This window comes from Arachis hypogaea, chromosome 19 (genome assembly GCF_003086295.3).
Source record: "Arachis hypogaea cultivar Tifrunner chromosome 19, arahy.Tifrunner.gnm2.J5K5, whole genome shotgun sequence".
Classification (NCBI taxonomy): domain Eukaryota; kingdom Viridiplantae; phylum Streptophyta; class Magnoliopsida; order Fabales; family Fabaceae; genus Arachis; species Arachis hypogaea.
In genome coordinates this window covers 20,870,111-20,891,231 of record NC_092054.1, presented here as the reverse complement: position 1 = coordinate 20,891,231, position 21,121 = coordinate 20,870,111, and the positions used below count along the sequence as shown (strand labels likewise).

Sequence of the window (21,121 nt, the reverse complement as noted above, 5' to 3'; positions counted from 1 at the left end):
CCCTAATATGTATATATCTTTTACACTCTAAATCTTCTAATGTTTTCTTTTCATGTTTGTTACTTTCTTAATATCAAAATCAAACGGTCTTCGACTAGATTTTCATTCTTTTTGCATTTTTTTATTTATTTAATTTTATGGATAATCTTCTATTTTATTTTTAAAAGAGAAAAATTAACACCAAAAAATATTATAATATAAGTTATGAAGGAGTCAATTATTTTCTTTCATCCCATTTTTTTTATTGAGATTTATGTTTGAACCCTAATTTTAAATTCAATCTTTTTCATCACTGCAATAATTGAATATCTATCATAACTACTCTTTTTATTTTGTTCGACGAGAAAAGGATTTAGAAGAGGGATTTGTTTATTAATACCTTTGAAAGTTATATAATATCTATTATAATAAATTAATTACAACTAATTCTATTATAGTTAAAATATTAATTATTTAAATTTAGGCAACTTAACTTATTAATATAGTTAATAATTAAATTAAAATATGAATTAATTAAAAATTAATACATCAACATAAAATAAATTATATGTTATTTTAGAGAAAATTTGATAAAATTTATCATCTATTATTGGGTCTTTTTTATTCCATAACCGTGTATTATCCTCTCAGCCTCTTAGAAAAGAATGTAAACATAAGTACGTGACTACGCGTTATTTAAACCCAACACCTGACACTTAATAAACTTTAGAGATGAACAAATTAACTATATATATTAGAGTGATAAATATCTACTGTTGATAAAGGAATAATTGGGACAATTATTTTTTTTATTATGCCTTATATGGCAAATCAGCTAAACAAACTAAATGAGAGACAATTTAATATGAATATCCTAAAATTAAAAATATTATATGCATGTCTTAATTCACAATTATATATAAATCGAATTGTCTAAATTCAATTTAGCCAATCTACTATTAAATTGAATCAATAAGATTCGAACGACTAGATTTACACATAAATCGAATTTAATAGCTTCGATTTACTAAGGTTTAAAATTCGAATAGAATCATCTATAGTAAATCAAAACTAGATGCTTCGATTTAGGCCTATGATTTATACTCTTAGTAATTCGAATTGATTGAATTCGATTTACATGGAATATACGCTAGGGGTAAATCGAATCCATTAGACTCAATTTAGTGTGTATATATATATCACTACAAAAAAAAGGTTAAAATGACAGTTTTTTTTTTTTTGGAAATTACAGCGGTTCCAACTGCCATTTTTACCAAAAAGCAGCACTTCCAAGAAACGTCCGTATTCTGGCCGCCATTCTAGTTATTACGGCAGTTTTTAGAAAACCGCCACAATTACTTGTGGATAATACGACGGTTTTTTTACGGTTAAAATGGCGGTTAGAAAAAGCCATTATTTTCACGTCAAACGGCGGTTTTTAAGTTGTTTAAAACGGTGGTTTTACCAGGATATAGTGGCATCATTTCTGTTTAAAATGGCGGTTTTTAACCGCCGTTTTTACCTAGATATAATGACATTTTTTTTATTTAAAATGGCGGTTTTTAGCTGCCGTTTTTACCAAGATGTAATAGCATCGTTTTCATTTAAAACCAAGGTATAATGGCATTGTTTTCGTTTAAAATGGCAGTTTCTAACCGCCGTTTGTACCTAATTATGATGACAATTTTATGCTTTTTAAAATAAGATTGAAACCACCTATTTGAAGTGATATTTTCGGAACTCAAACTTTAAAATCTCGAAATAACCAAAAATCATAGCCATATATCAAACATCATAAGATGATTTTTAATTCTTACATGATCCAAAAGTCATAATCCAAGTCATAATTGAAACGTCATAATCTAAAAACAAAATATCAAAGTAACATTTTTTAATAATACGTCTTAACATATAATCCTTAATACATAAAATCTTTATCATGCAAGGTCATGCTTCCTTGTTGCTCGCTCCAAAAGACCTACTTCCTAACACTTTTGGTGATGGAATCTCACTCTTTTGGTCCAATCTCTACAACAAAAATATAATTATTATGAGCACAAAAAATACAAAAAAATACATATATTAATATATATTTTAATATAGAATTTCATTTCTTTCTACAAAGTTCTCTACCCTTCCACCTATCACTAATGCTATTGAAATTTTTCTTATTAAGGATTTCCCAAAGACATAAACTAAAAAGGATCAAGGTATGTATAACAAACTATAATTATATGAGAATTTTAGGTGACTCAGATTTTTTTTAATATACATGGTACACAGAAAAGATAGAACTGTGATTTTTAATCTTTATTAGACTATTAGACAGCCAACCCTAACGTAGATCAAGATTATATAAATTATATAGACAACCAACCCTAATTAGTAGATTACTAAGCTTTTTGATTAGACATGAATTATATAGATTAAAGAATGAAATGGGATATTATATAGTCAGCTAAACAATAATATAGTCAGCTTAAAATTTTGTATTTGTACTTGTAAAATTTGTTGAGTAGGAAACATTCTAGCCAATTCTACTAGAATTTTACCTCCTTCCTTAGAAGCAATATAGGAGACTAGCGCTTGCAATTGCGCTTTAATGGTATCCAACTCTTCTTGTACATTTGGACCACAAATAGATGATGTTCCAGCATCATTTGAAGAACCTAAATTCATCTGACTAATCCTTGTAGTGTTGTTCTTGAAAGCAACTGTTAGAACAGCTCCCATGCCTAAACCTCGAACACGACCAGGGTGCTCTTTCCCAAGAACTACTCCAAGAGCATCAAGAGGAGAATTAACGATTGATTCCACTGCTTGTTGACTGCTATATGCTTCAATCTTCTCATACATATATAAAAAGAAAGAGAAAGAATCAAACATAGTATTATCTTATAAAAAAGAAAGAAAAAGAAATAAAAATAAGTTACTTATTGTACTTTAGTCTCATCGCTATTTCTTTAGTCTTTTCATTAACATAACTTTCATCTATTTTCTTGTGAGTGATGTCCCACATTTGAACCCTACTAACTTCTTTTCCCGTCTCTTCCGTCTAAAATTCAAGAAAAGTAGAAAGACTCAATCAAGAAATATATCATTCAAGAAAAGATATGCATAAAATTAAGTAACTAACAGCAACAACATAATAACTGAGATGCATTGTGTAACACCCTAACTACCAAAGCTCACACTTCCGGCTGCGCGACTCTGATAGCTCGGACATTACGACGACACTTATACTATTTAATACTAAAATATGAGCCCATTTAAAACTTTAAACCGCAATACCGCTCCCAAGAATTCTTTCGTTCGGTAACGTACATCCATAAATACCATACAACTTACAAAAACTCATAAAGCGTACATCCGTATATATATATACACATATATAAATAATATTACAAGCATTACCCAATACAATCCCTATCCCTCTTACAGAATATATTAAGATAAAGGCGATGGTACAATAAACCATAACTAAAATAATACAGAGCATCACAACAACAATTAAATAAGCTCTTCGTAACTTCTGCACCCATATCCTGAAAGGGAAAAAATGTAGGGGGGTGAGAACATCATCCTCGAAAGGGTTCTCAGTAGAGGGTTTTTGGGAATTACTGTAATAGGATACGTGAGGATAAACTGTACCAGTGATTAATAACCGTTTTATGCCTCTTTCAAAAACAACGGTTTACAGTAAAAGTAAAGTCTAAAAATCTTTTCTGAAGGAAGAACCGTTCAATTCTCAAAAACTCAAAAGCCTTTCAAAACAATTTATCTATGCTGAACCAAAACAGCATTTCATATTTTATTCCAAACTAGAAACACAAAACCGAAATCAACCATCAGTTCATCTCATTCCCAACCACGGCCCTAGGCCCAAACAATCCAACAACAACCAATCACCACAGTTCAACAGAGTCCCAATAGCAAACACAAATAGGAAGATGCAAGCACAAACAAACAGTTATTGCAAGTAGAACAGTTAGCAATTAATCACATAGGCAAACCAAGTATAATATGCACACCCAAACAATGTCACATAAATGCATATGATGCATGCCTGTCCCTAGTGGCTGATGATATCATCTGTCGGTTATATAGCCAACCCGACACGTCCTGGTAGCTAACCATGGACAGAAACACCCATCGCGGAGCAAGTAGGTTTGAGCTACAACCCCATTGCTACTACCCGCTCAACCCAGAGCCAGTGGAATAACCACTACTGCGGCTACTACCCAGGCGGGTGTTTAAAAGCTCAACCTGGAGCGAGTGGAATCACCACTACTACCGCTACTACCCAGGCGTCACAGTCTCTAACCTGGAGCAAGTGGGACGAACCACAACCCTTGCTACTACCTAGGTATCTCAAGCATATATTCATTCAGTCCCAGCCATGGATCAACATCCATCTTAGCCATCCGGCTTAAATTCATAATTCATAGTCAGCCATACGGCCCATAACTCATTCGGCAATCAGCCATAAATCAATATCATACACAGCCATTCCGGCTCACGGTTCAATCCAGAACCAGCCAATATTCATAATCATACACAGCCATTCCGGCCCATAACAAAACAACACTTCCACCATCCAACATCATCAAATTCATAAAACCGGCATTTAAGCCATAAATCACTTTTTCTCAAATCGCTTCACTTTGAAATCAAGTTTCAACTCTTTTCAGCCTTGGCTTTAGAAATCTCGTTTCTCAAATCATCTCAGGCTCATAAGCCAAATTTACTCAAAGTGAGTTCCCTTTTTAAAACAAAGCCACTCTCGACATTCTCTTTCCAAAACTTCCAAAACCATGGCAAGTTAAGGATTTATTTCAAAGTATTCAAAATCACCCATACAACAATGGAATTTCATAACAAAAGTTTCTCGGTAGAGTCCCAAGTCTTTAGGGGAGAATAACATAACTCATTTCGCCAAATTCATTTAAAATCACTAAAACATTGGCTTTCTGATTTGAGTAAGCAAATAGGATCTAAGCCAAACCGAGTCATGTAATCATTTACTTCTTTCAAAGCCGTTTCCTTTACTTAGGCAAAACCAACTTCAACCCCCATGATAAATTCTAGAACGTTTCAACTGTTCAAAATTGTTTTAGTCTTGCAAGAATTCAGAATTCAAAGAGTACTTAAAACCTTTCTCAAAATATTTCAAAATGAAACTTGTCAATAGACATTCAGGTTCTTTCAAAGTCATTGAAACTTCTTTAATTGAAACTCCCAAGTCAAATTCAAAGGCATAAACCCTTTTTACATCCAAACAGCTTTAAAACACAAGTTTCATCTAAATAACCTTCTCCTGAAAGAGATACAATGCCTTTCTTAAGAAGCAAGACTAAATCACAATTTCCTCTTTATTAATTCATTTCGAAAGCATGAATCATCCTTTTCTCGATAATTCAAATAAAATAGTAGAAGTCTTTAACTCATCATTTTCCAAACAACATTTCAATAAAGACTCGAATTTTATAGAAATTTCGACAGCACCTCCCCTAAAACTTGGACTTTTGCCACCCGGTTCGGGTCCCAACTAAACCGTTTCTCATTCCTTTTCAACAGCTCAAAGCCAGAAATCAATTCAAAAGCAAGCTAAATCCAACAGTCGCCTCAATGGCATACCTCAAGGAAACCATTTCAAAAATCAACTCAATATCAATCGATTTAACTCATTTATAAAGCTTTAAAGAATCGGTTCAGCAATAAATCATTTATCAAAACCAGAGCAATTAAAGCAACCCAGGCTGAATTTCAAGAGCATTCTATCTTTCACATCATCAAATTAATTGACTCAATTCAAACCAATCCTCAACGGATTAAACTCATTTCAAATATTTAAAGAATCAACTTCAAACATTACATTTCACAAGCCACACAACAATTCAGCCAAGCCAACATCCATAGTCATTTGAGTCAATCAATTGATACATAAGGCAGATCCAATCACCAAATACACAATGTCTCACATCAGTACCCATATGTAATAATTCCAATAATAAACTATAGTTTTCGGAAAGCGCCCCTACCTCAAAACACAATTCCATAATCCAAACGCCTCATCAAGTCCATTTTCGCCTCAACCCGAACTGACGGCAACCAAAACCTCAACTCCCAGCCACGTTCACAATAACCATAGCAACACTAATTGCAACATACAATAATCAGGACTCGATCCCACGTTATCAAGATTCATATTCATTAACCAAACGCAACGAAATACTAACGTGAGGCTTTCCGAAACATACTTACTTATCGAAACGAAGAAGGAACGGCTGAACCGAACAACGGCAGTCTCTTGAACCGGTTCGGTGGCAGCCCGGCAGCCACCTCAAGCGACAGCGGCGACCGGACTCCGGCGTTGGTAACTGAAACCCACATACAGAGGCGGAGCTCCCTTCTCCAGCAGCGACACCTGCGGCGGTCTGAACCCTCTTCTGACTGTGGTTCAGCTTGCCATCACCAGCAACGGCGAGCTCGGATGGTGGCAGTGGCGACGGCCGTTCCGACGGAGGCGGTGGTGTCCACGACGACGACATAGCGGCGGCGCTAGTTCTCCCCAGCTCATCGGGGTTCAGGCCCGGTCTCTCCTCTCGTCTGGGCTCGACGGCGACACAGGCTTCCGGGAATGGCGATGGCGCGGTTACAGTGACAGCGGCAGCAGATCGGCGAGGACGAGCTTGTGGCAGGCGCGACGCCCTTCTCCTCGCGGTCGAGCTCCCTCGCGCGCGCCCCTTTCTCCCAGTGTCGTTCACTCATGGCGGACTAGGGAAGCAGAAACGGAGCTCCATCGTGCTTCTCGTTCAGAGCTGGCAAGGGCGACGACGCGGTGACCCTTACGGCGACTGAGCGTAGCTCGCAGCTCCATGGGTGACAGCGAGGCCCGCCGGCGCTGGCCCGTGCCTCTCTTCCTCCCCTGCTTCCCTCTGCGTTCCCCTCCGATCTCACCTTTCTTTGTTTTCTGTTTCTTTGTTTATGGAGAAAAGGGGAACCCATGGGTGTTGCGTTCTGTTGGGGAAAGGGGGAGGATCTGCTGCTGCTGCTGTGTATGGAGATAAGGGAACCGGGTCATGGTAACGGGTTACTGGGTTAGGGTTTCCTTATTTTGGAAATTAGGGTTAGGGGTAAATTGGTAATTTCACATAAAATTGAGAATAATATGATGATTGAAACCCAAATTAAATCCAACACTAATTATATATAGAAAATACTATTTGCTCATCAATTTCACAAATTATTTTCAATAAAATGCCAAAATCTAAAAATTAGAAATAATATACTTAATTTCTTTATTTTCCAAAATAGCAGTAATAATATTTAAAATATTACTTATCTAATCCAAATCATATAAAATCCTTATTATTTCATAACTATCAACTTTATACTCTGAATATAGAAAATAATCTAATAATTGTAAAATTGGATAATAATCATAACTTATCTCAAATCCAATAAATCAAAACTTGCCTTAATTATCATTACTAAAATAATTTCTGAAATTAAGGCTGTAAATAACTATATGATTTGAGACTTGATCATAATAAGACTTTTCAAAAGTTCTGGGTCTTACATCCTACCCACCTTATAAAAATTTTCGCCGTCAAAAATTGATACAAAATGAAAGAAGTTCCATAACAGTTCACCCTTGAACACATTTAAGGAAGAAGCAAAAATATCTCAAAATATAATCATATATACGATTTTCAAATACTTTGATTGTCATATGCATAAGGGTGCAAAGATAGGAGTGTGATTGCAAGGCAAACGTTACTAGGTAGGCTCAAAGCAAAAGATAACATGAGTCAATCATGTGATAGTAGGGGAAAGCATCAAAGGCTATAAAACAGGATGGGGCTAAAATGACGTGCTTAACATCCGCACACTAATCTCATATTAACCTCCAAGTTTCAACTTTCCAACTCCATCAAGCTCTTTACAATCCCCATAACCGATCATAAGCCTAACGACCGCAAACCCGTTCGCAAGGAACAAAACACCCACTACTCATAACGTTTTACACCTACCACTTCACCTTCCATACACGCATATCACATCTTAAAGAACTAACACATTGCGCTACTACGTCTACAAGTCGCACGTGATATCAAAACAATTCTCGAGTCTACTCAGAAGGATACAAGATTTAGAAAGGAGAGTCAAATGTCAAGGATAGTACTCAAAGATTTGAGAGAATGTATCCAATTCCAGATAAACAAGGATGTTCAAGCAATGAAGTTTGCTAGACACAATTCAACTGACAACTTCAAAGATAACCCTTAGATCAAAGAAGTTCACTAGGATCAATAAGAAGAAAACCAGCGCATCAGTTTGAAACAAACTCAAGCTGAGTCGAGGAAGCATGAGGTTTACAGAAGAGAATATTTTAAACCCAAGACAAAGCTCACAGAACTCAAGAGCATGATTAAAAATACTTTCGAATACATTGTTCATGAAAGAGTCAAAAACTTGCGAAAAAACCACTTCGCAGTCTAAAAGAAAGGTTAAGTAACAACATCCTTCAAGAGAGTAACAAAAGCATAATCGTGTCTTTGCTTTAATGCAAATTCATGTTGAAGTAGACTTTGTAGAGTTCTAAAACAAAATGCACACAAGTTTGACTAATAGCTAAAATATTTTCTCAAATATTTTAGAAAGATAGTTAGGTGCACAACCTAACCAAAAGCAATTCATAAAACTCGGGAGGAAAATCAAATGCTTGTTCAAAATTCTCAAAATTTCATATTCAAACAAGCGTGTATAACATTTATAGCAAGGACAAAAAGAGGAAGTTAAACTCTTTTTGGAAAAGAAATTTTGAGGTAAAAATTTGCTTAAAATTTGGTAAAGGAAATAAGTGGTGCGTTACAATTGAACAGATTTCCACTAAACAAGGAAGCTCTTCAAAACTTTATTTAAAATAGCACATGCCCACTTCAAAACAACTTTGCCAAAATTTGAACAATGGTTTCAATCATAACCAGGCAACAGAAAATAAATTCCGTTTAGTATTCCTTCAAAGAGAATTCAAAACTTCTTTAGAAAAATTCAAGACAAGACTCCAAAGTGTTCTTGAAATCACCATCTCAGAAGGATATTCAAGGAGATTAGAATGTACTTAAAAGGAGTCAAGCCATACAAGAAAGGATCTTAAATTAAAGTAGTTCAAACAAGATCCACTAGACATGAAACATTAAACAAGTCTTAAATTGATCCAAAAGAATACAAAAGTCATAGAAAAAGATAACTCAATCATTTGTAATTTCTCAAGGATAAATTTCTGACTAAAAACTCTTGTGGAGATAATGAGAGAATAAACAATGCACTAACTTGAAACGAATCAAACTGACTCACGTAAGGATGAGATTCACAAGAGAGGACAAACCAAGATCAATGGTAATGTTCACAAGATGTAAAAGATTAGTTAAAAACAGGTCACGTATGACATTCATAGAGGTGAAAAGCTTAAGAAGGAACGAGTCCGTTCATAAGAAGAAAGCTGAGTCCAACATTTTCAAAAGAACAACAATGGCATAAACCATGTAGTATGCTAAATCAAACTCAAATCAAAATGAACTAAGTAAAGTTTATCAAACGAAACTCAACTGGGATAAAAGTGAGAAATCCCCTTTCTTTCCAGAATTTTGAAAAACACCCCAAATACATAATCAAACGAAGATGTACATTGGAACTATAGTAAAATTACTAGAAAGTCAATTTACTTTTAAAGTAAGTGCAGTTCCGTAAACCAGTAAAAGTACAGGCGAGGCATTAGAAATAAATAGTTGTTAAACTGTATAAAAAATCTTCAAAGCTTCATATATAGATAAATATATATCTAATCAACAGCAACTTTTATAAAAATCTCAAAATTAGCTATAATCACTATCAAATAAGAGAAAACTGAATCAACAATTTCTCTAAGAATGTACTCGAAATCAGGAGTTAAAATGCACAGTGCATTAGGACCAGTTCAAAGCCATGTCAAAGAATACAGGGATCAGGAAGAACTCAAATAGATGAAGACAGATGCAACAAGGATCTTAAACCAGCATATGCACTTAAGGTCAAACAAGAATGCATATGGATAGAGGAATAGAATTGAAGAATCAAACTACTTTTCAAAAGGATTAGCAAACAAGAACTTCAAATTAGGATATGAAAGAACAGGTCAACTCGAACAGAATTCAAGACACACAACTGAATAGCCTTGAGAAATAATTTCTAACGTTCCCAAAATCCGCGATTCGCTTTACTCAAAACTCGTATTTCATCTATGATAACCTATCAGTGCTTTCATATACATAATTCACTAGTATTAAGCCGGCCAAACTTAATACCAGGAATTATGCAATGCAAGACTAACAGCGTTAAATCAATAGATCGTCATGTGCATAAAGCTCTAATCCTCGTCATTCGACAAGACCTAATACATGACAAACACTCAGAGTATGCAATTGAAGCATAGTCAGTCCATTCCTCAGGCTCTACAGGAAGAACTGCTCTGATACCATAATGTAACACCCTAACTACCAAAGCTCATACTTCCGGCTGCGTGACTCTGATAGCTCGGACATTACGATGACACTTATACTATTTAATACTAAAATATGAGCCCGTTTAAAACTTTAAACCGCAATACCGCTCCCAAGAATTCTTTCATTCGGTAACGTACATCCATAAATACCATACAACTTACAAAAACTCATAAAGCGTACATCCGTATATATATACACATATATAAATAATATTACAAGCATTACCCAATACAATCCCTATCCCTCTTACAGAATATATTAAGATAAAGGCGAGGGTACAATAAACCATAACTAAAACAATACAGAGCATCACAACAACAATTAAATAAGCTCTTTGTAACTTCTGCGCCCATATCCTGAAAGGGGAAAAATGTAGGGGGGTGAGAACATCAACCTCGAAAGGGTTCTCAGTAGAGGGTTTTTGGGAATTACTGTAATAGGATATGTGAGGATAAACTGTACCAGTGATTAATAACCGTCTTATGCCTCTTTCAAAAACAACGGTTTACAGTAAAAGTAAAGTCTAAAAATCTTTTCTGAAGGAAGAACCGTTCAATTCTCAAAAACTCAAAAGCCTTTCAAAACAGTTTATCTATGCTGAACCAAAACAACATTTCATATTTTATTCCAAACCAAAAACACAAAAACGAAATCAACCATCAGTTCATCTCATTCCCAACCACGGCCCTAGGCCCAAACAATCCAACAACAACCAATCACCACAGTTCAACAGAGTCCCAATAGCAAACACAAATAGGAAGATGCAAGCACAAACAAACAGTTATTGCAAGTAGAACAGTTAGCAATTAATCACATAGGCAAACCAAGTATAATATGTACACCCAAACAATGTCACATAAATGCATATGATGCATGCCTATCCCTAGTGGCTGATGATATCATCTGTCAGTTATATAGCCAACCCGACACGTCCCGGTAGCTAACCATGGACAGAAACACCCATCGCGGAGCAAGTAGGTTTGAGCTACAACCCCATTGCTACTACCCGCTCAACCCAGAGCCAGTGGAATAACCACTACTGCGGCTACTACCCAGGCCGGTGTTTAAAAGCTCAACCTGGAGCGAGTGGAATCACCACTACTACCGCTACTACCCAGGCATCACAGTCTCTAACTGGAGCAAGTGGGACGAACCACAACCCTTGCTACTACCCAGGTATCTCAAGCATATATTCATTCAGTCCCAGCCATGGATCAACATCCATCTTAGCCATCCGGCTTAAATTCATAATTCATAGTCAGCCATACGGCCCATAACTCATTCGGCAATCAGCCATAAATCAATATCATACACAGCCATTCCGGCTCATGGTTCAATCCAGAACCAGCCAATATTCATAATCATACACAGCCATTCCGGCCCATAACAAAACAGCACTTCCACCATCCAACATCATCAAATTCATAAAACCGGCATTTAAGCCATAAATCACTTTTTCTCAAATCGCTTCACTTTGAAATCAAGTTTCAACTATTTTCAGCCTTGGCTTTAGAAATCTCGTTTCTCAAATCATCTCAGGCTCATAAGCCAAATTTACTCAAAGTGAGTTCCCTTTTTAAAACAAAGCCACTCTCGACATTCTCTTTCCAAAACTTCCAAAACCATGGCAAGTTAAGGATTTATTTCAAAGTATTCAAAATCACCCATACAACAATGGGATTTCATAACAAAAGTTTCTCGGCAGAGTCCCAAGTCTTTAGGGGAGAATAACATAACTCATTTCGCCAAATTCATTTAAAATCACTAAAACATTGGCTTTCTGATTTGAGTAAGCAAATAGGATCTAAGCCAAACCGAGTCATGTAATCATTTACTTCTTTCAAAGCCGTTTCCTTTACTTAGGCAAAACCAACTTCAACCCCATGATAAATTCTAGAACGTTTCAACTGTTCAAAATTGTTTTAGTCTTGCAAGAATTCAGAATTCAAAGAGTACTTAAAACCTTTCTCAAAACATTTCAAAATGAAACTTGTCAATAGACATTCAGGTTCTTTCAAAGTCATTGAAACTTCTTTAATTGAAACCCCCAAGTCAAATTCAAAGGCATAAACCCTTTTTACATCCAAACAGCTTTAAAACACAAGTTTCATCTAAATAACCTTCTCCTGAAAGAGATACAATGCCTTTCTTAAGAAGCAAGACTAAATCACAATTTCCTCTTTATTAATTCATTTCGAAAGCATGAATCATCCTTTTCTCGATAATTCAAATAAAATAGTAGAAGTCTTTAACTCATCATTTTCCAAACAATATTTCAATAAAGACTCGAATTTTATAGAAATTTCGACAGCACCTCCCCTAAAACTTGGACTTTTGCCACCCGGTTCGGGTCCCAACTAAACCGTTTCTCATTCCTTTTCAACAGCTCAAAGCCAGAAATCAATTCAAAAGCAAGCTAAATCCAACAGTTGCCTCAATGGCATACCTCAAGGAAACCATTTCAAAAATCAACTCAATATCAACCGATTTAACTCATTTATAAAGCTTTAAAGAATCGGTTCAGCAATAAATCATTTATCAAAACCAGAGCAATTAAAGCAACCCAGGCTGAATTTCAAGAGCATTCTATCTTTCACATCATCAAATTAATTGACTCAATTCAAACCAATCCTCAACGGATTAAACTCATTTCAAATATTTAAAGAATCAACTTCAAACATTACATTTCACAAGCCACACAACAATTCAGCCAAGCCAACATCCATAGTCATTTGAGTCAATCAATTGATACATAAGGCAGATCCAATCACCAAATACACAATATCTCACATCAGTACCCATATGTAATAATTCTAATAATAAACTATAGTTTTCGGAAAGCGCCCCTACCTCAAAACGCAATTCCATAATCCAAACGCCTCATTAAGTCCATTTCCGCCTCAACCCGAACTGACGGCAACCAAAACCTCAGCTCCCAGCCACGTTCACAATAACCATAGCAACACTAATCGCAACATACAATAATCAGGACTCGATCCCACGTTATCAAGATTCATATTCATTAACCAAACGCAACGAAATACTAACGTGAGGCTTTCCGAAACATACTTACTTACCGAAACGAAGAAGGAACGGCTGAACCGAACAGCGGCAGTCTTTTGAACCGGTTCGGCGGCAGCCCGGCAGCCACCTCAAGTGACAGCGGCGACCGGACTCCAGCGTTGGTAACTGAAACCCACATACAGAGGCGCAGCTCCCTTCTCCGGCAGCGACACTTGCGGCGGTCTGAACCCTCTTCTGACTGTGGTTCAGCTTGCCATCACCAGCAACGGCGAGCTCGGATGGTGGCAGTGGCGACGGCCGTTCCGACGGAGGCGGTGGTGTCCACGACGACGACATAGCGGCGGCGCTAGTTCTCCCCAGCTCATCGGGGTTCAGTTCCGGTCTCTCCTCTCGTCTGGGCTCGACGGCGACACAGGCTTCCGGGAATGGCGATGGCGCGGTTACAGTGACGGCGGCAGCAGATTGGCGAGGACGAGCTTGTGGCAGGCGCGATGCCCATCTCCTCGCGGTCGAGCTCCCTCGCGCGCGCCCCTCTCTTCCAGTGTCGTTCACTCACGGCGGACTAGGGAAGCAGAAACGGAGCTCCATCGTGCTTCTCGTTCGGAGCTGGCAAGGGCGACGACGCGGTGACCCTGACGGCGACTGAGCACAGCTCGCAGCTCCATGAGTGACAGCGAGGCCCGCCGGCGCTGGCCCGTGCCTCTCTTCCTCCCATGCTTCCCTCAGTGTTCCCCTCCGATCTCACCTTTCTTTGTTTTCTGTTTCTTTGTTTATGGAGAAAAGGGGAACCCATGGGTGTTGCGTTCTGTTGGGGAAAGGGGGAGGATCTGCTGCTGCTGCTGTGTATCGAGATAAGGGAACCGGGTCATGGTAACGGGTTACTAGGTTAGGGTTTCCTTATTTTGGAAATTAGGGTTAGGGGTAAATTGGTAATTTCACATAAAATTGAGAATAATATGATGATTGAAACCCAAATTAAATCCAACACTAATTATATATAGAAAATACTATTTGCTCATCAATTTCACAAATTATTTTCAATAAAATACCCAAATCTAAAAATTAGAAATAATATACTTAATTTCTTCATTTTCCAAAATAGCTGTAATAATATTTAAAATATTACTTATCTAATCCAAATCATATAAAATCCTTATTATTTCATAACTATCAACTTTATACTCTGAATATAGAAAATAATCCAATAATTGTAAAATTGGATAATAATCATAACTTATCTCAAATCCAATAAATCAAAACTTGCCTTAATTATCATTACTAAAATAATTTCTGAAATTAAGGCTGTAAATAACTATATGATTTTAGACTTGATCATAATAAGACTTTTCAAAAGTTCTGGGTCTTACACATTGGGTGCTAACGTAAATGACTCCTATGCTATATAAAATATAATAGTAGCAGCAAACTAAACAATGGGTGCTAAAGTAAAACCACGTAACTGAGATGAATATGTAGATAATAACACGAAATCCATATATGTAGGAAAAGATAATTATTTTCTGAAATAGTATAAACAATTAAAAAGACTTTAGTCAACAGGGATAAATCATAAACATTCAAAAGAAGGATCACCAAATCATACAACACCCTACAAAATATGTCCAAATCCTGCATCTTAACAATGCTACCATGAATAACACTAACAGTAGAGGGCATACATTAATTGATTACCAATTCAGCTCTTGTTCATGCAATTGATTTAGCAACTGAAGTATGAGGAATTATTTGTTTTTGCCGAATTTCTTGATTTCTCTTACAAAGATTCTGCAAGATAAATTTGGACACAATTAAATAGAGTCAAACATGCATTCAACATATAACATGCATTCAACATATCACTATTTCATTACCAACTCTATATAAAATAAAAGATGAGCAGGCAGCAAACTATGAATAAAGGCTTTTTATTACCAACTCTATATAAAGGCTTTTAACAACATTCCATATGAATTCAATATCCTGTTTATAGTAGCAAACTATATAAGGCTTTTTAGTAGGACAACATTTAACTACGAGAGTAAGTACTTACCTGAGTTTCAGGCTTTAAACGATATTCTACGAATAAAGCCCATTGATCAGGAGCAATATCTTCTGGTGTATTATTTATGATCTCAGTTTTACTCAACTTCGGATCATAAAACTCATTCCAAAGCTTTATCCTATGTTCCCTCCATTTTTTGCCAAGCGATTGGAGTAAAAATTGTTTGGCCAAGCTATCACTCACTTTGAAGCAAAATCGAGCCTTTAATATAGAACAAAGAATATATATTAACCAGCAAATATAACTAAATAATGAGAAAGAAATAAGCTTTAGAGTTTAAGTAATCTTCTTACTAGGAAAAAAATATTCCATTGATTTTCGAAAAAGCTCTCTGGAAGTCTGACCACTTATCAAAACTGACTAGAAATGGTACACAATCAGTGGCCAATTGCCCACAAACTCCTGCAAGGAGTCCGGCTGCTTCTCCTATTGCTACATGCTGTTTATCAAAATTGACAATTATGCGCAAACCTTCTGAAAAATTATGCACATCATTCACTAATAAATGAAGGCTTCTACTATCTTCATATTCATCTAAAATAGATAAATAAGTATAAATAAATGAGTAACTGAGCGACTAAAGAATGAAACATATGATGATGGATATATATTATAAAAGATTGATTCTTGTGCAAGGTATAATATAACAGCTACATATATAATACTATATATTATATATCCGAGGGGTCATTGTATTAAAGAAAAAATGGATGAATTATCAGAGGAATGCATGTTAGATTTTATTAGATTATATGGGTTAGTAACAAGGACATGTAAATTGGAAGATAGTGAAATTTGGAAAGGAAGAGGAGTGAAAGAAATGGTGTGATAGCTGGGTGGAGAATATTACATACATATGGCATCAATAGTCCAGTAATGCTTAGATTCACGTCCACGTTTACGTTTAGGTTCGGATAGATGCTCAGATATAGTTGGAGCAACTGATGATGGCTCAGAAGAATTTGAAGCTGTCGACTTGTCTCGGGAGGAACTTGAAACTGTTGCCGACTTGCTCCGGGAGGAATTTGAAGCTGCCGACTTGTCCCAGGAAGAATTTGAAGCTGCTGACTTGTCTCGAGATGAATTTGAAGCTGCTGCCGACTTGTCTCGGGACGAATTTGCAGCTGCTGCCGACTTGTCTCGGGAGAAATTTGTAGCTGCTGCCGACTTATCTCGGGAGAAATTTGTAGCTGCCGATGTGTCTTGGGAGGAATTTGCAGCAGCTACAGACTTGACTTGTGATGCATTTAAAGATGTCGCCTTGTCTCGGGATAAATTTGTAACTGCTATTGACTTGTCTTGTGAAGAATTTGCAGCTGCTACTGCTTTAAGTAGATTCTTGTACCTCTTTTGCTTTGGCATATCTACATAATAGATCAAATCAATAATTAATAAATATAGAATAAAATGTGCATCAAAGCTTAGTAGTTCCATTAAATCAATAATTAAGAAAGCAAACTTATAATTTTCAATCTGTAATAATTAAGAAATCAATAAGTATAGATAAAATGTGAATTATAACTAAATGAAAACTTAATATAAATTTCATACCATAAATTAATTTAACCTACTAACTATTCAGACATGTGTTCGTCTTCTCCAATGTCATCATCTAGTAGTTCATCATCTACCTCATCTCTTAACAATGATAGCTTATCACCATTTTCAAATAAAGAATCCAAGTGTTCCTTATACCATAAGGAACATTTTGATTGCAAGTTAAATGAGATTGAATCAAAAGAGAAGCAGTATGAAGAACATGTGAGAAAACTCAATTCAAAAAAGAGTCAAGTTGAAGGCAAAGCAAAATAGCTCAAAACAAGAGAGAAGGAGCATAAAAGCCAAGTGGAGGAGTTTGCACAAAACAAGGAGCATTTTGAATACAAATTGAAGGAGCTTGAATCCAAAGAGAAGCAATATGAAGAACAAGTTACGAAACTCAATTCAGAAAAGAACCAAATTAAAGGCTAGATTAAGGAGCTTGACGCAAGAGAGAAGGACCTCGAATGCCAAGTCGAGAAGTATGCATTAAAACTTGAAACAGAAAATAGAAATCAATCCTCTTTTTTTCTTTCCTAGCAAATATTAAAACTTGAAACTTTCAAAGTAAAGTAGCTAGCAGCAGGAGTTGAAGAAGATCTAAAGCCTGTTTCACATGAAAAGTTATCACCAACAGATTTATTAAAAATAATAAGCAGAGCAATTGCTCAAATAAGGCAATAAGTGATAAAGTTTTTTTTCTTCTGTTTATATAAAGAAAATGGGAGGGTAGGAGTAATATTTTATTACAGGCAAATTGAATTTAAGTGGTACTGCATGTATATCAGACATTTTCAAGCCCATTCAGAAGTTGGGACTTGAGATCACAATCAAATATTCAGCAACTTAGTGTTGAGCAACATTAATGCTCCTATTCAGAGCTGTGAAAAAACATCGAATTCTTATAGAATAAATAATATGAAAACTATTATACAATTCTCAAATGTGGATGACCATCTCTTTACAGACTATATGATAGGGAAAATAATTGATTTACAGTATATAGGCAAGAATTACTTATTTACTTCCATAAGAATTTTATGGACAAGAATTGGCTGCACAAATTGATATATGAAAAAAATACCTGTAAGCTTCTAGTTATATTGTACATGGCTTCTTCTGTAGTTAGTGGTTGTATCTTCTACAAATAAAATAAAATCTCATATTGAAACAAAGATTAAGTCAGAAGCATTGACTACTTTGCATCAATTAAAATTCTCCACATGCCAACTTAATAAGAAAATAAAAAAGGTTCTATCACAAAAATAGAAGTAACTAAAGGCTATAAAAATTGTACTCAAATGTTAAAAGTAGAAATCAAACTCTCAATCAAACTAATCTTCACACATATTTTGCATGTACTTTAATACCCATATTCCCATTATCCCCCTCCCCCAACACAAACCAACAAACCAAACTAAAACTTTCAAATTCAATCACTTGAACTACCCAAAGTTCTCTGAGAACCCCACTGTTAAAAATATTAAGCACAAACAGAACACAGATCCATTAATACACTTCATTGAGCAAAGACAAAAATAGTTAAATCATCTAATTTAGTTGATCATTCACTGAAATTAAAAACAAGAAGAGAAACCCAAAATGACATAAAGGTAGAAGCTTACTTCAAATTGCTCAACCCCACTGTATGATATTCAGCTCAAAACTGAGTAAGCAGAAAAAAGAATAAAAAAAACCTGCGTTTGTGAAGCAGTTGAAGATAGAAGCCAGAAGAAGAAAACACAAAAAACCCAAAAATATCATAAAAAATGAAATTAATTTCATATATAGTTTATAGCTTTGTATAAGATGTCCCTGATGGCAAGACTAAATTAAAGGTACTAATCACAATTAGGCAGTAACTGGATGGAACAGAACACAAAAAAAAGGCCATGATATCTATGCTGTATAAAAATGACAAGAATCAAAAGTTATTCTACTTGTAAATTGGTTGCAAACTCAGGCATGGCACTTGGCAGAAATTACTTTCTAATTTTACATAGAATATTATGGACAATTTTACAATCCATTAGTTAATACTGATATTTTTTTCATAGGACATGCTCAATCTAATAAAATTACAATTTAAATTCATCAACCTAGTTTAGTTTATTATTCATTAAGTTATTATTCATCAAGAATCCTAACACTTTAATGTTACAAATGGATGAAAACTGAAAAGGAAAATACAATCCCTAACATAAACGGAACACAAATGAGACCTTTAGAAGAGCGAGGGATGGTGGACAAGGCATGAAGCAGAAGAATGGATGAACATCGACGACGGCAGTGCAGCGAGAGCGATGAAACACAAATTGCGGAGGAACGTTATTGGCGGTGCAAACTGCAGAACAGACTTCTCCACTCGCAATGAATCCTTGCAAACGGCCTAAAAAGAGAGACTCATCACAAAGGAAGGAAAGGAGAGGAAAGGAAGGAAAGAAAGAAGGAAAGGAAGCTGACCTGGATCATCGTAGAGGAAGTGTTGATGATTTTGGCAGAAAAGACACTGAGGACGACAAGGAGAGGAAGCTGGAGGAGACGTCACCGGAGGAAATCGCTGTTGTAGGAGATGTCGCCAAAGGAGATCGATGCCAGAGGAGATGTCACCAGAGAAGATCGTCGGAGAACGCAAGAGGATCGGAGATCATCACACAGGCCATCCAGGAGCAACAGCGTCACGACATAGTGTTTCAACGAAGTAAGGGTTTCTGAAATTAGGGATTGATAATTCTTCTTTTATACCTAGGTGATAATGGCGGTTCAAAACCACCCTAATTATCAAAACCGCCAAAAATCCAAAACTCAATTATGGCAGCAATGGAAACGCCAGAATATCCAAATATTATGGCAGTTCTTCAAAACCGCCATAATATAAATGCCATTTTAACCTCTTTTTTTTGTAGTGTATATATATATATATATATATAAACAATTCGAATTCACTTGTTTCGAATTACATTTTACGAAATCCCCACCCCACACGCTAAATCCAAAGAAAAGTGAGAAATAAAACCACAACATTCAAACTGCGAAAATGGAAGATGACCCGAATTGTATCTATCGGTTAGACGACGACTTTGCTGGTTTTATCCATGAAGAGGTTAGTGAATAAAATATATTTTCTTTAAAAATAAATAATTGTTCGTGATATTAAGTCACTTAGAATTTCATTATATGCATTATTAGAAATTTTAAACTACAAATGGTAGTTAGAGTAGTGATTAGTAGTTTATTAGAATTTTAAAAGTGCAAAAATCAAGTTAGAGAAATGATAAACAATGGTTAATTAGAGTAATAATTAACTAGGTTAGAAGTTTTATTGGAATTTAACTTAATTTAATTTAGATTTCGAATGTTAGATTAACTAGGCAGCAGAAGTTTTGCAAGGATTTAATTTAGTTTAAGGATTTAAATTTAGTTTAATTTATTTAAATTTAAGTTAGTTCTTAAATATTAGATTAACGAGGCACTAGAAGTTTAGTTAGAGTTTAAATTAAGTTAATTTAATTTAGTTTAGCTTCATAATTTACGTCTTAAATATTAGATTAATTATGAACTATTATAATTTAATTTAATTTGGTTTAATGCAATTTAATTTAATTCTTAAATGTTAGGTTATCTATGTATAGGATTGCAATATTATTTACATTAAAGTTTATTTTTAATAGAGTTTTCCACTTTAGGTGATTTTTTATAAAGATTGGATATGATATTTATGAAAAGGGTTAGCATTATTTAATGGTTGTTTAGTGAATTGTTTTGTTAATTATTATGGTTTTAAGAGAAATTTTTCATTGTCATGCATCACACCGATGTATCACTAGCATGAAAAGGCAGCATAGTATACCTCTAGACGATAGGATCATACCATACTTGCAGATGGTCAGCTTAGCCCATCTCACGAGGCTCAACGATCACTGATTTAGGTTGGATGAGCCGCTGGTTAGTATATTTGTCGAGTATGGCA

At 35.5% G+C, this 21,121-nt stretch overlaps 1 protein-coding gene across 41 annotated transcripts; it reads right to left on the bottom strand.

Moving 5' to 3' along the window:
* Positions 1–1,726: 1,726 nt before the first annotated feature.
* On the bottom strand, positions 1,727–20,005 carry LOC112775416 (uncharacterized). 41 transcript variants are annotated; one of them, XM_072226523.1, is made up of 10 exons: positions 19,615–20,005; positions 19,374–19,540; positions 17,164–18,292; positions 16,467–16,976; positions 15,906–16,051; positions 15,601–15,813; positions 15,230–15,335; positions 2,922–3,034; positions 2,532–2,823; positions 1,727–2,007 (listed from the first exon to the last, which is right to left on the bottom strand). In XM_072226523.1, the coding sequence occupies exons 4-5, from the start codon at positions 16,972–16,974 to the stop codon at positions 15,990–15,992; spliced, it is 570 nt and encodes a 189-aa protein (XP_072082624.1). In that variant the 5' UTR covers positions 16,975–16,976; positions 17,164–18,292; positions 19,374–19,540; positions 19,615–20,005; the 3' UTR covers positions 1,727–2,007; positions 2,532–2,823; positions 2,922–3,034; positions 15,230–15,335; positions 15,601–15,813; positions 15,906–15,989. The 41 variants fall into 41 exon arrangements, 40 of the variants coding, with proteins under 40 accessions (XP_072082624.1, XP_072082618.1, XP_072082612.1 ...); XM_072226527.1 differs by lacking the exons at positions 1,727–2,007; positions 2,532–2,823; positions 2,922–3,034 and adding exons at positions 10,651–10,882; positions 18,777–18,848 and having other exon boundaries at positions 15,243–15,335; positions 17,164–17,758; positions 18,236–18,292; XM_072226508.1 differs by lacking the exons at positions 1,727–2,007; positions 2,532–2,823; positions 2,922–3,034 and adding exons at positions 10,651–10,882; positions 18,777–18,817 and having other exon boundaries at positions 15,243–15,335; positions 17,614–17,758; positions 18,236–18,292.
* Positions 20,006–21,121: the final 1,116 nt, after the last annotated feature.

Coding starts and splice junctions, on each gene's coding strand:
- LOC112775416 (XM_072226501.1), bottom strand. CDS start 17,046: ATGGAACTACTAAGCTTTGATGCACATTTTATTCTATATTTATTAATT. Junction 16,052..16,466: donor CTGGACTATTGATGCCATAT/GTATGTAATATT, acceptor TTTGATAAACAG/CATGTAGCAATAGGAGAAGC.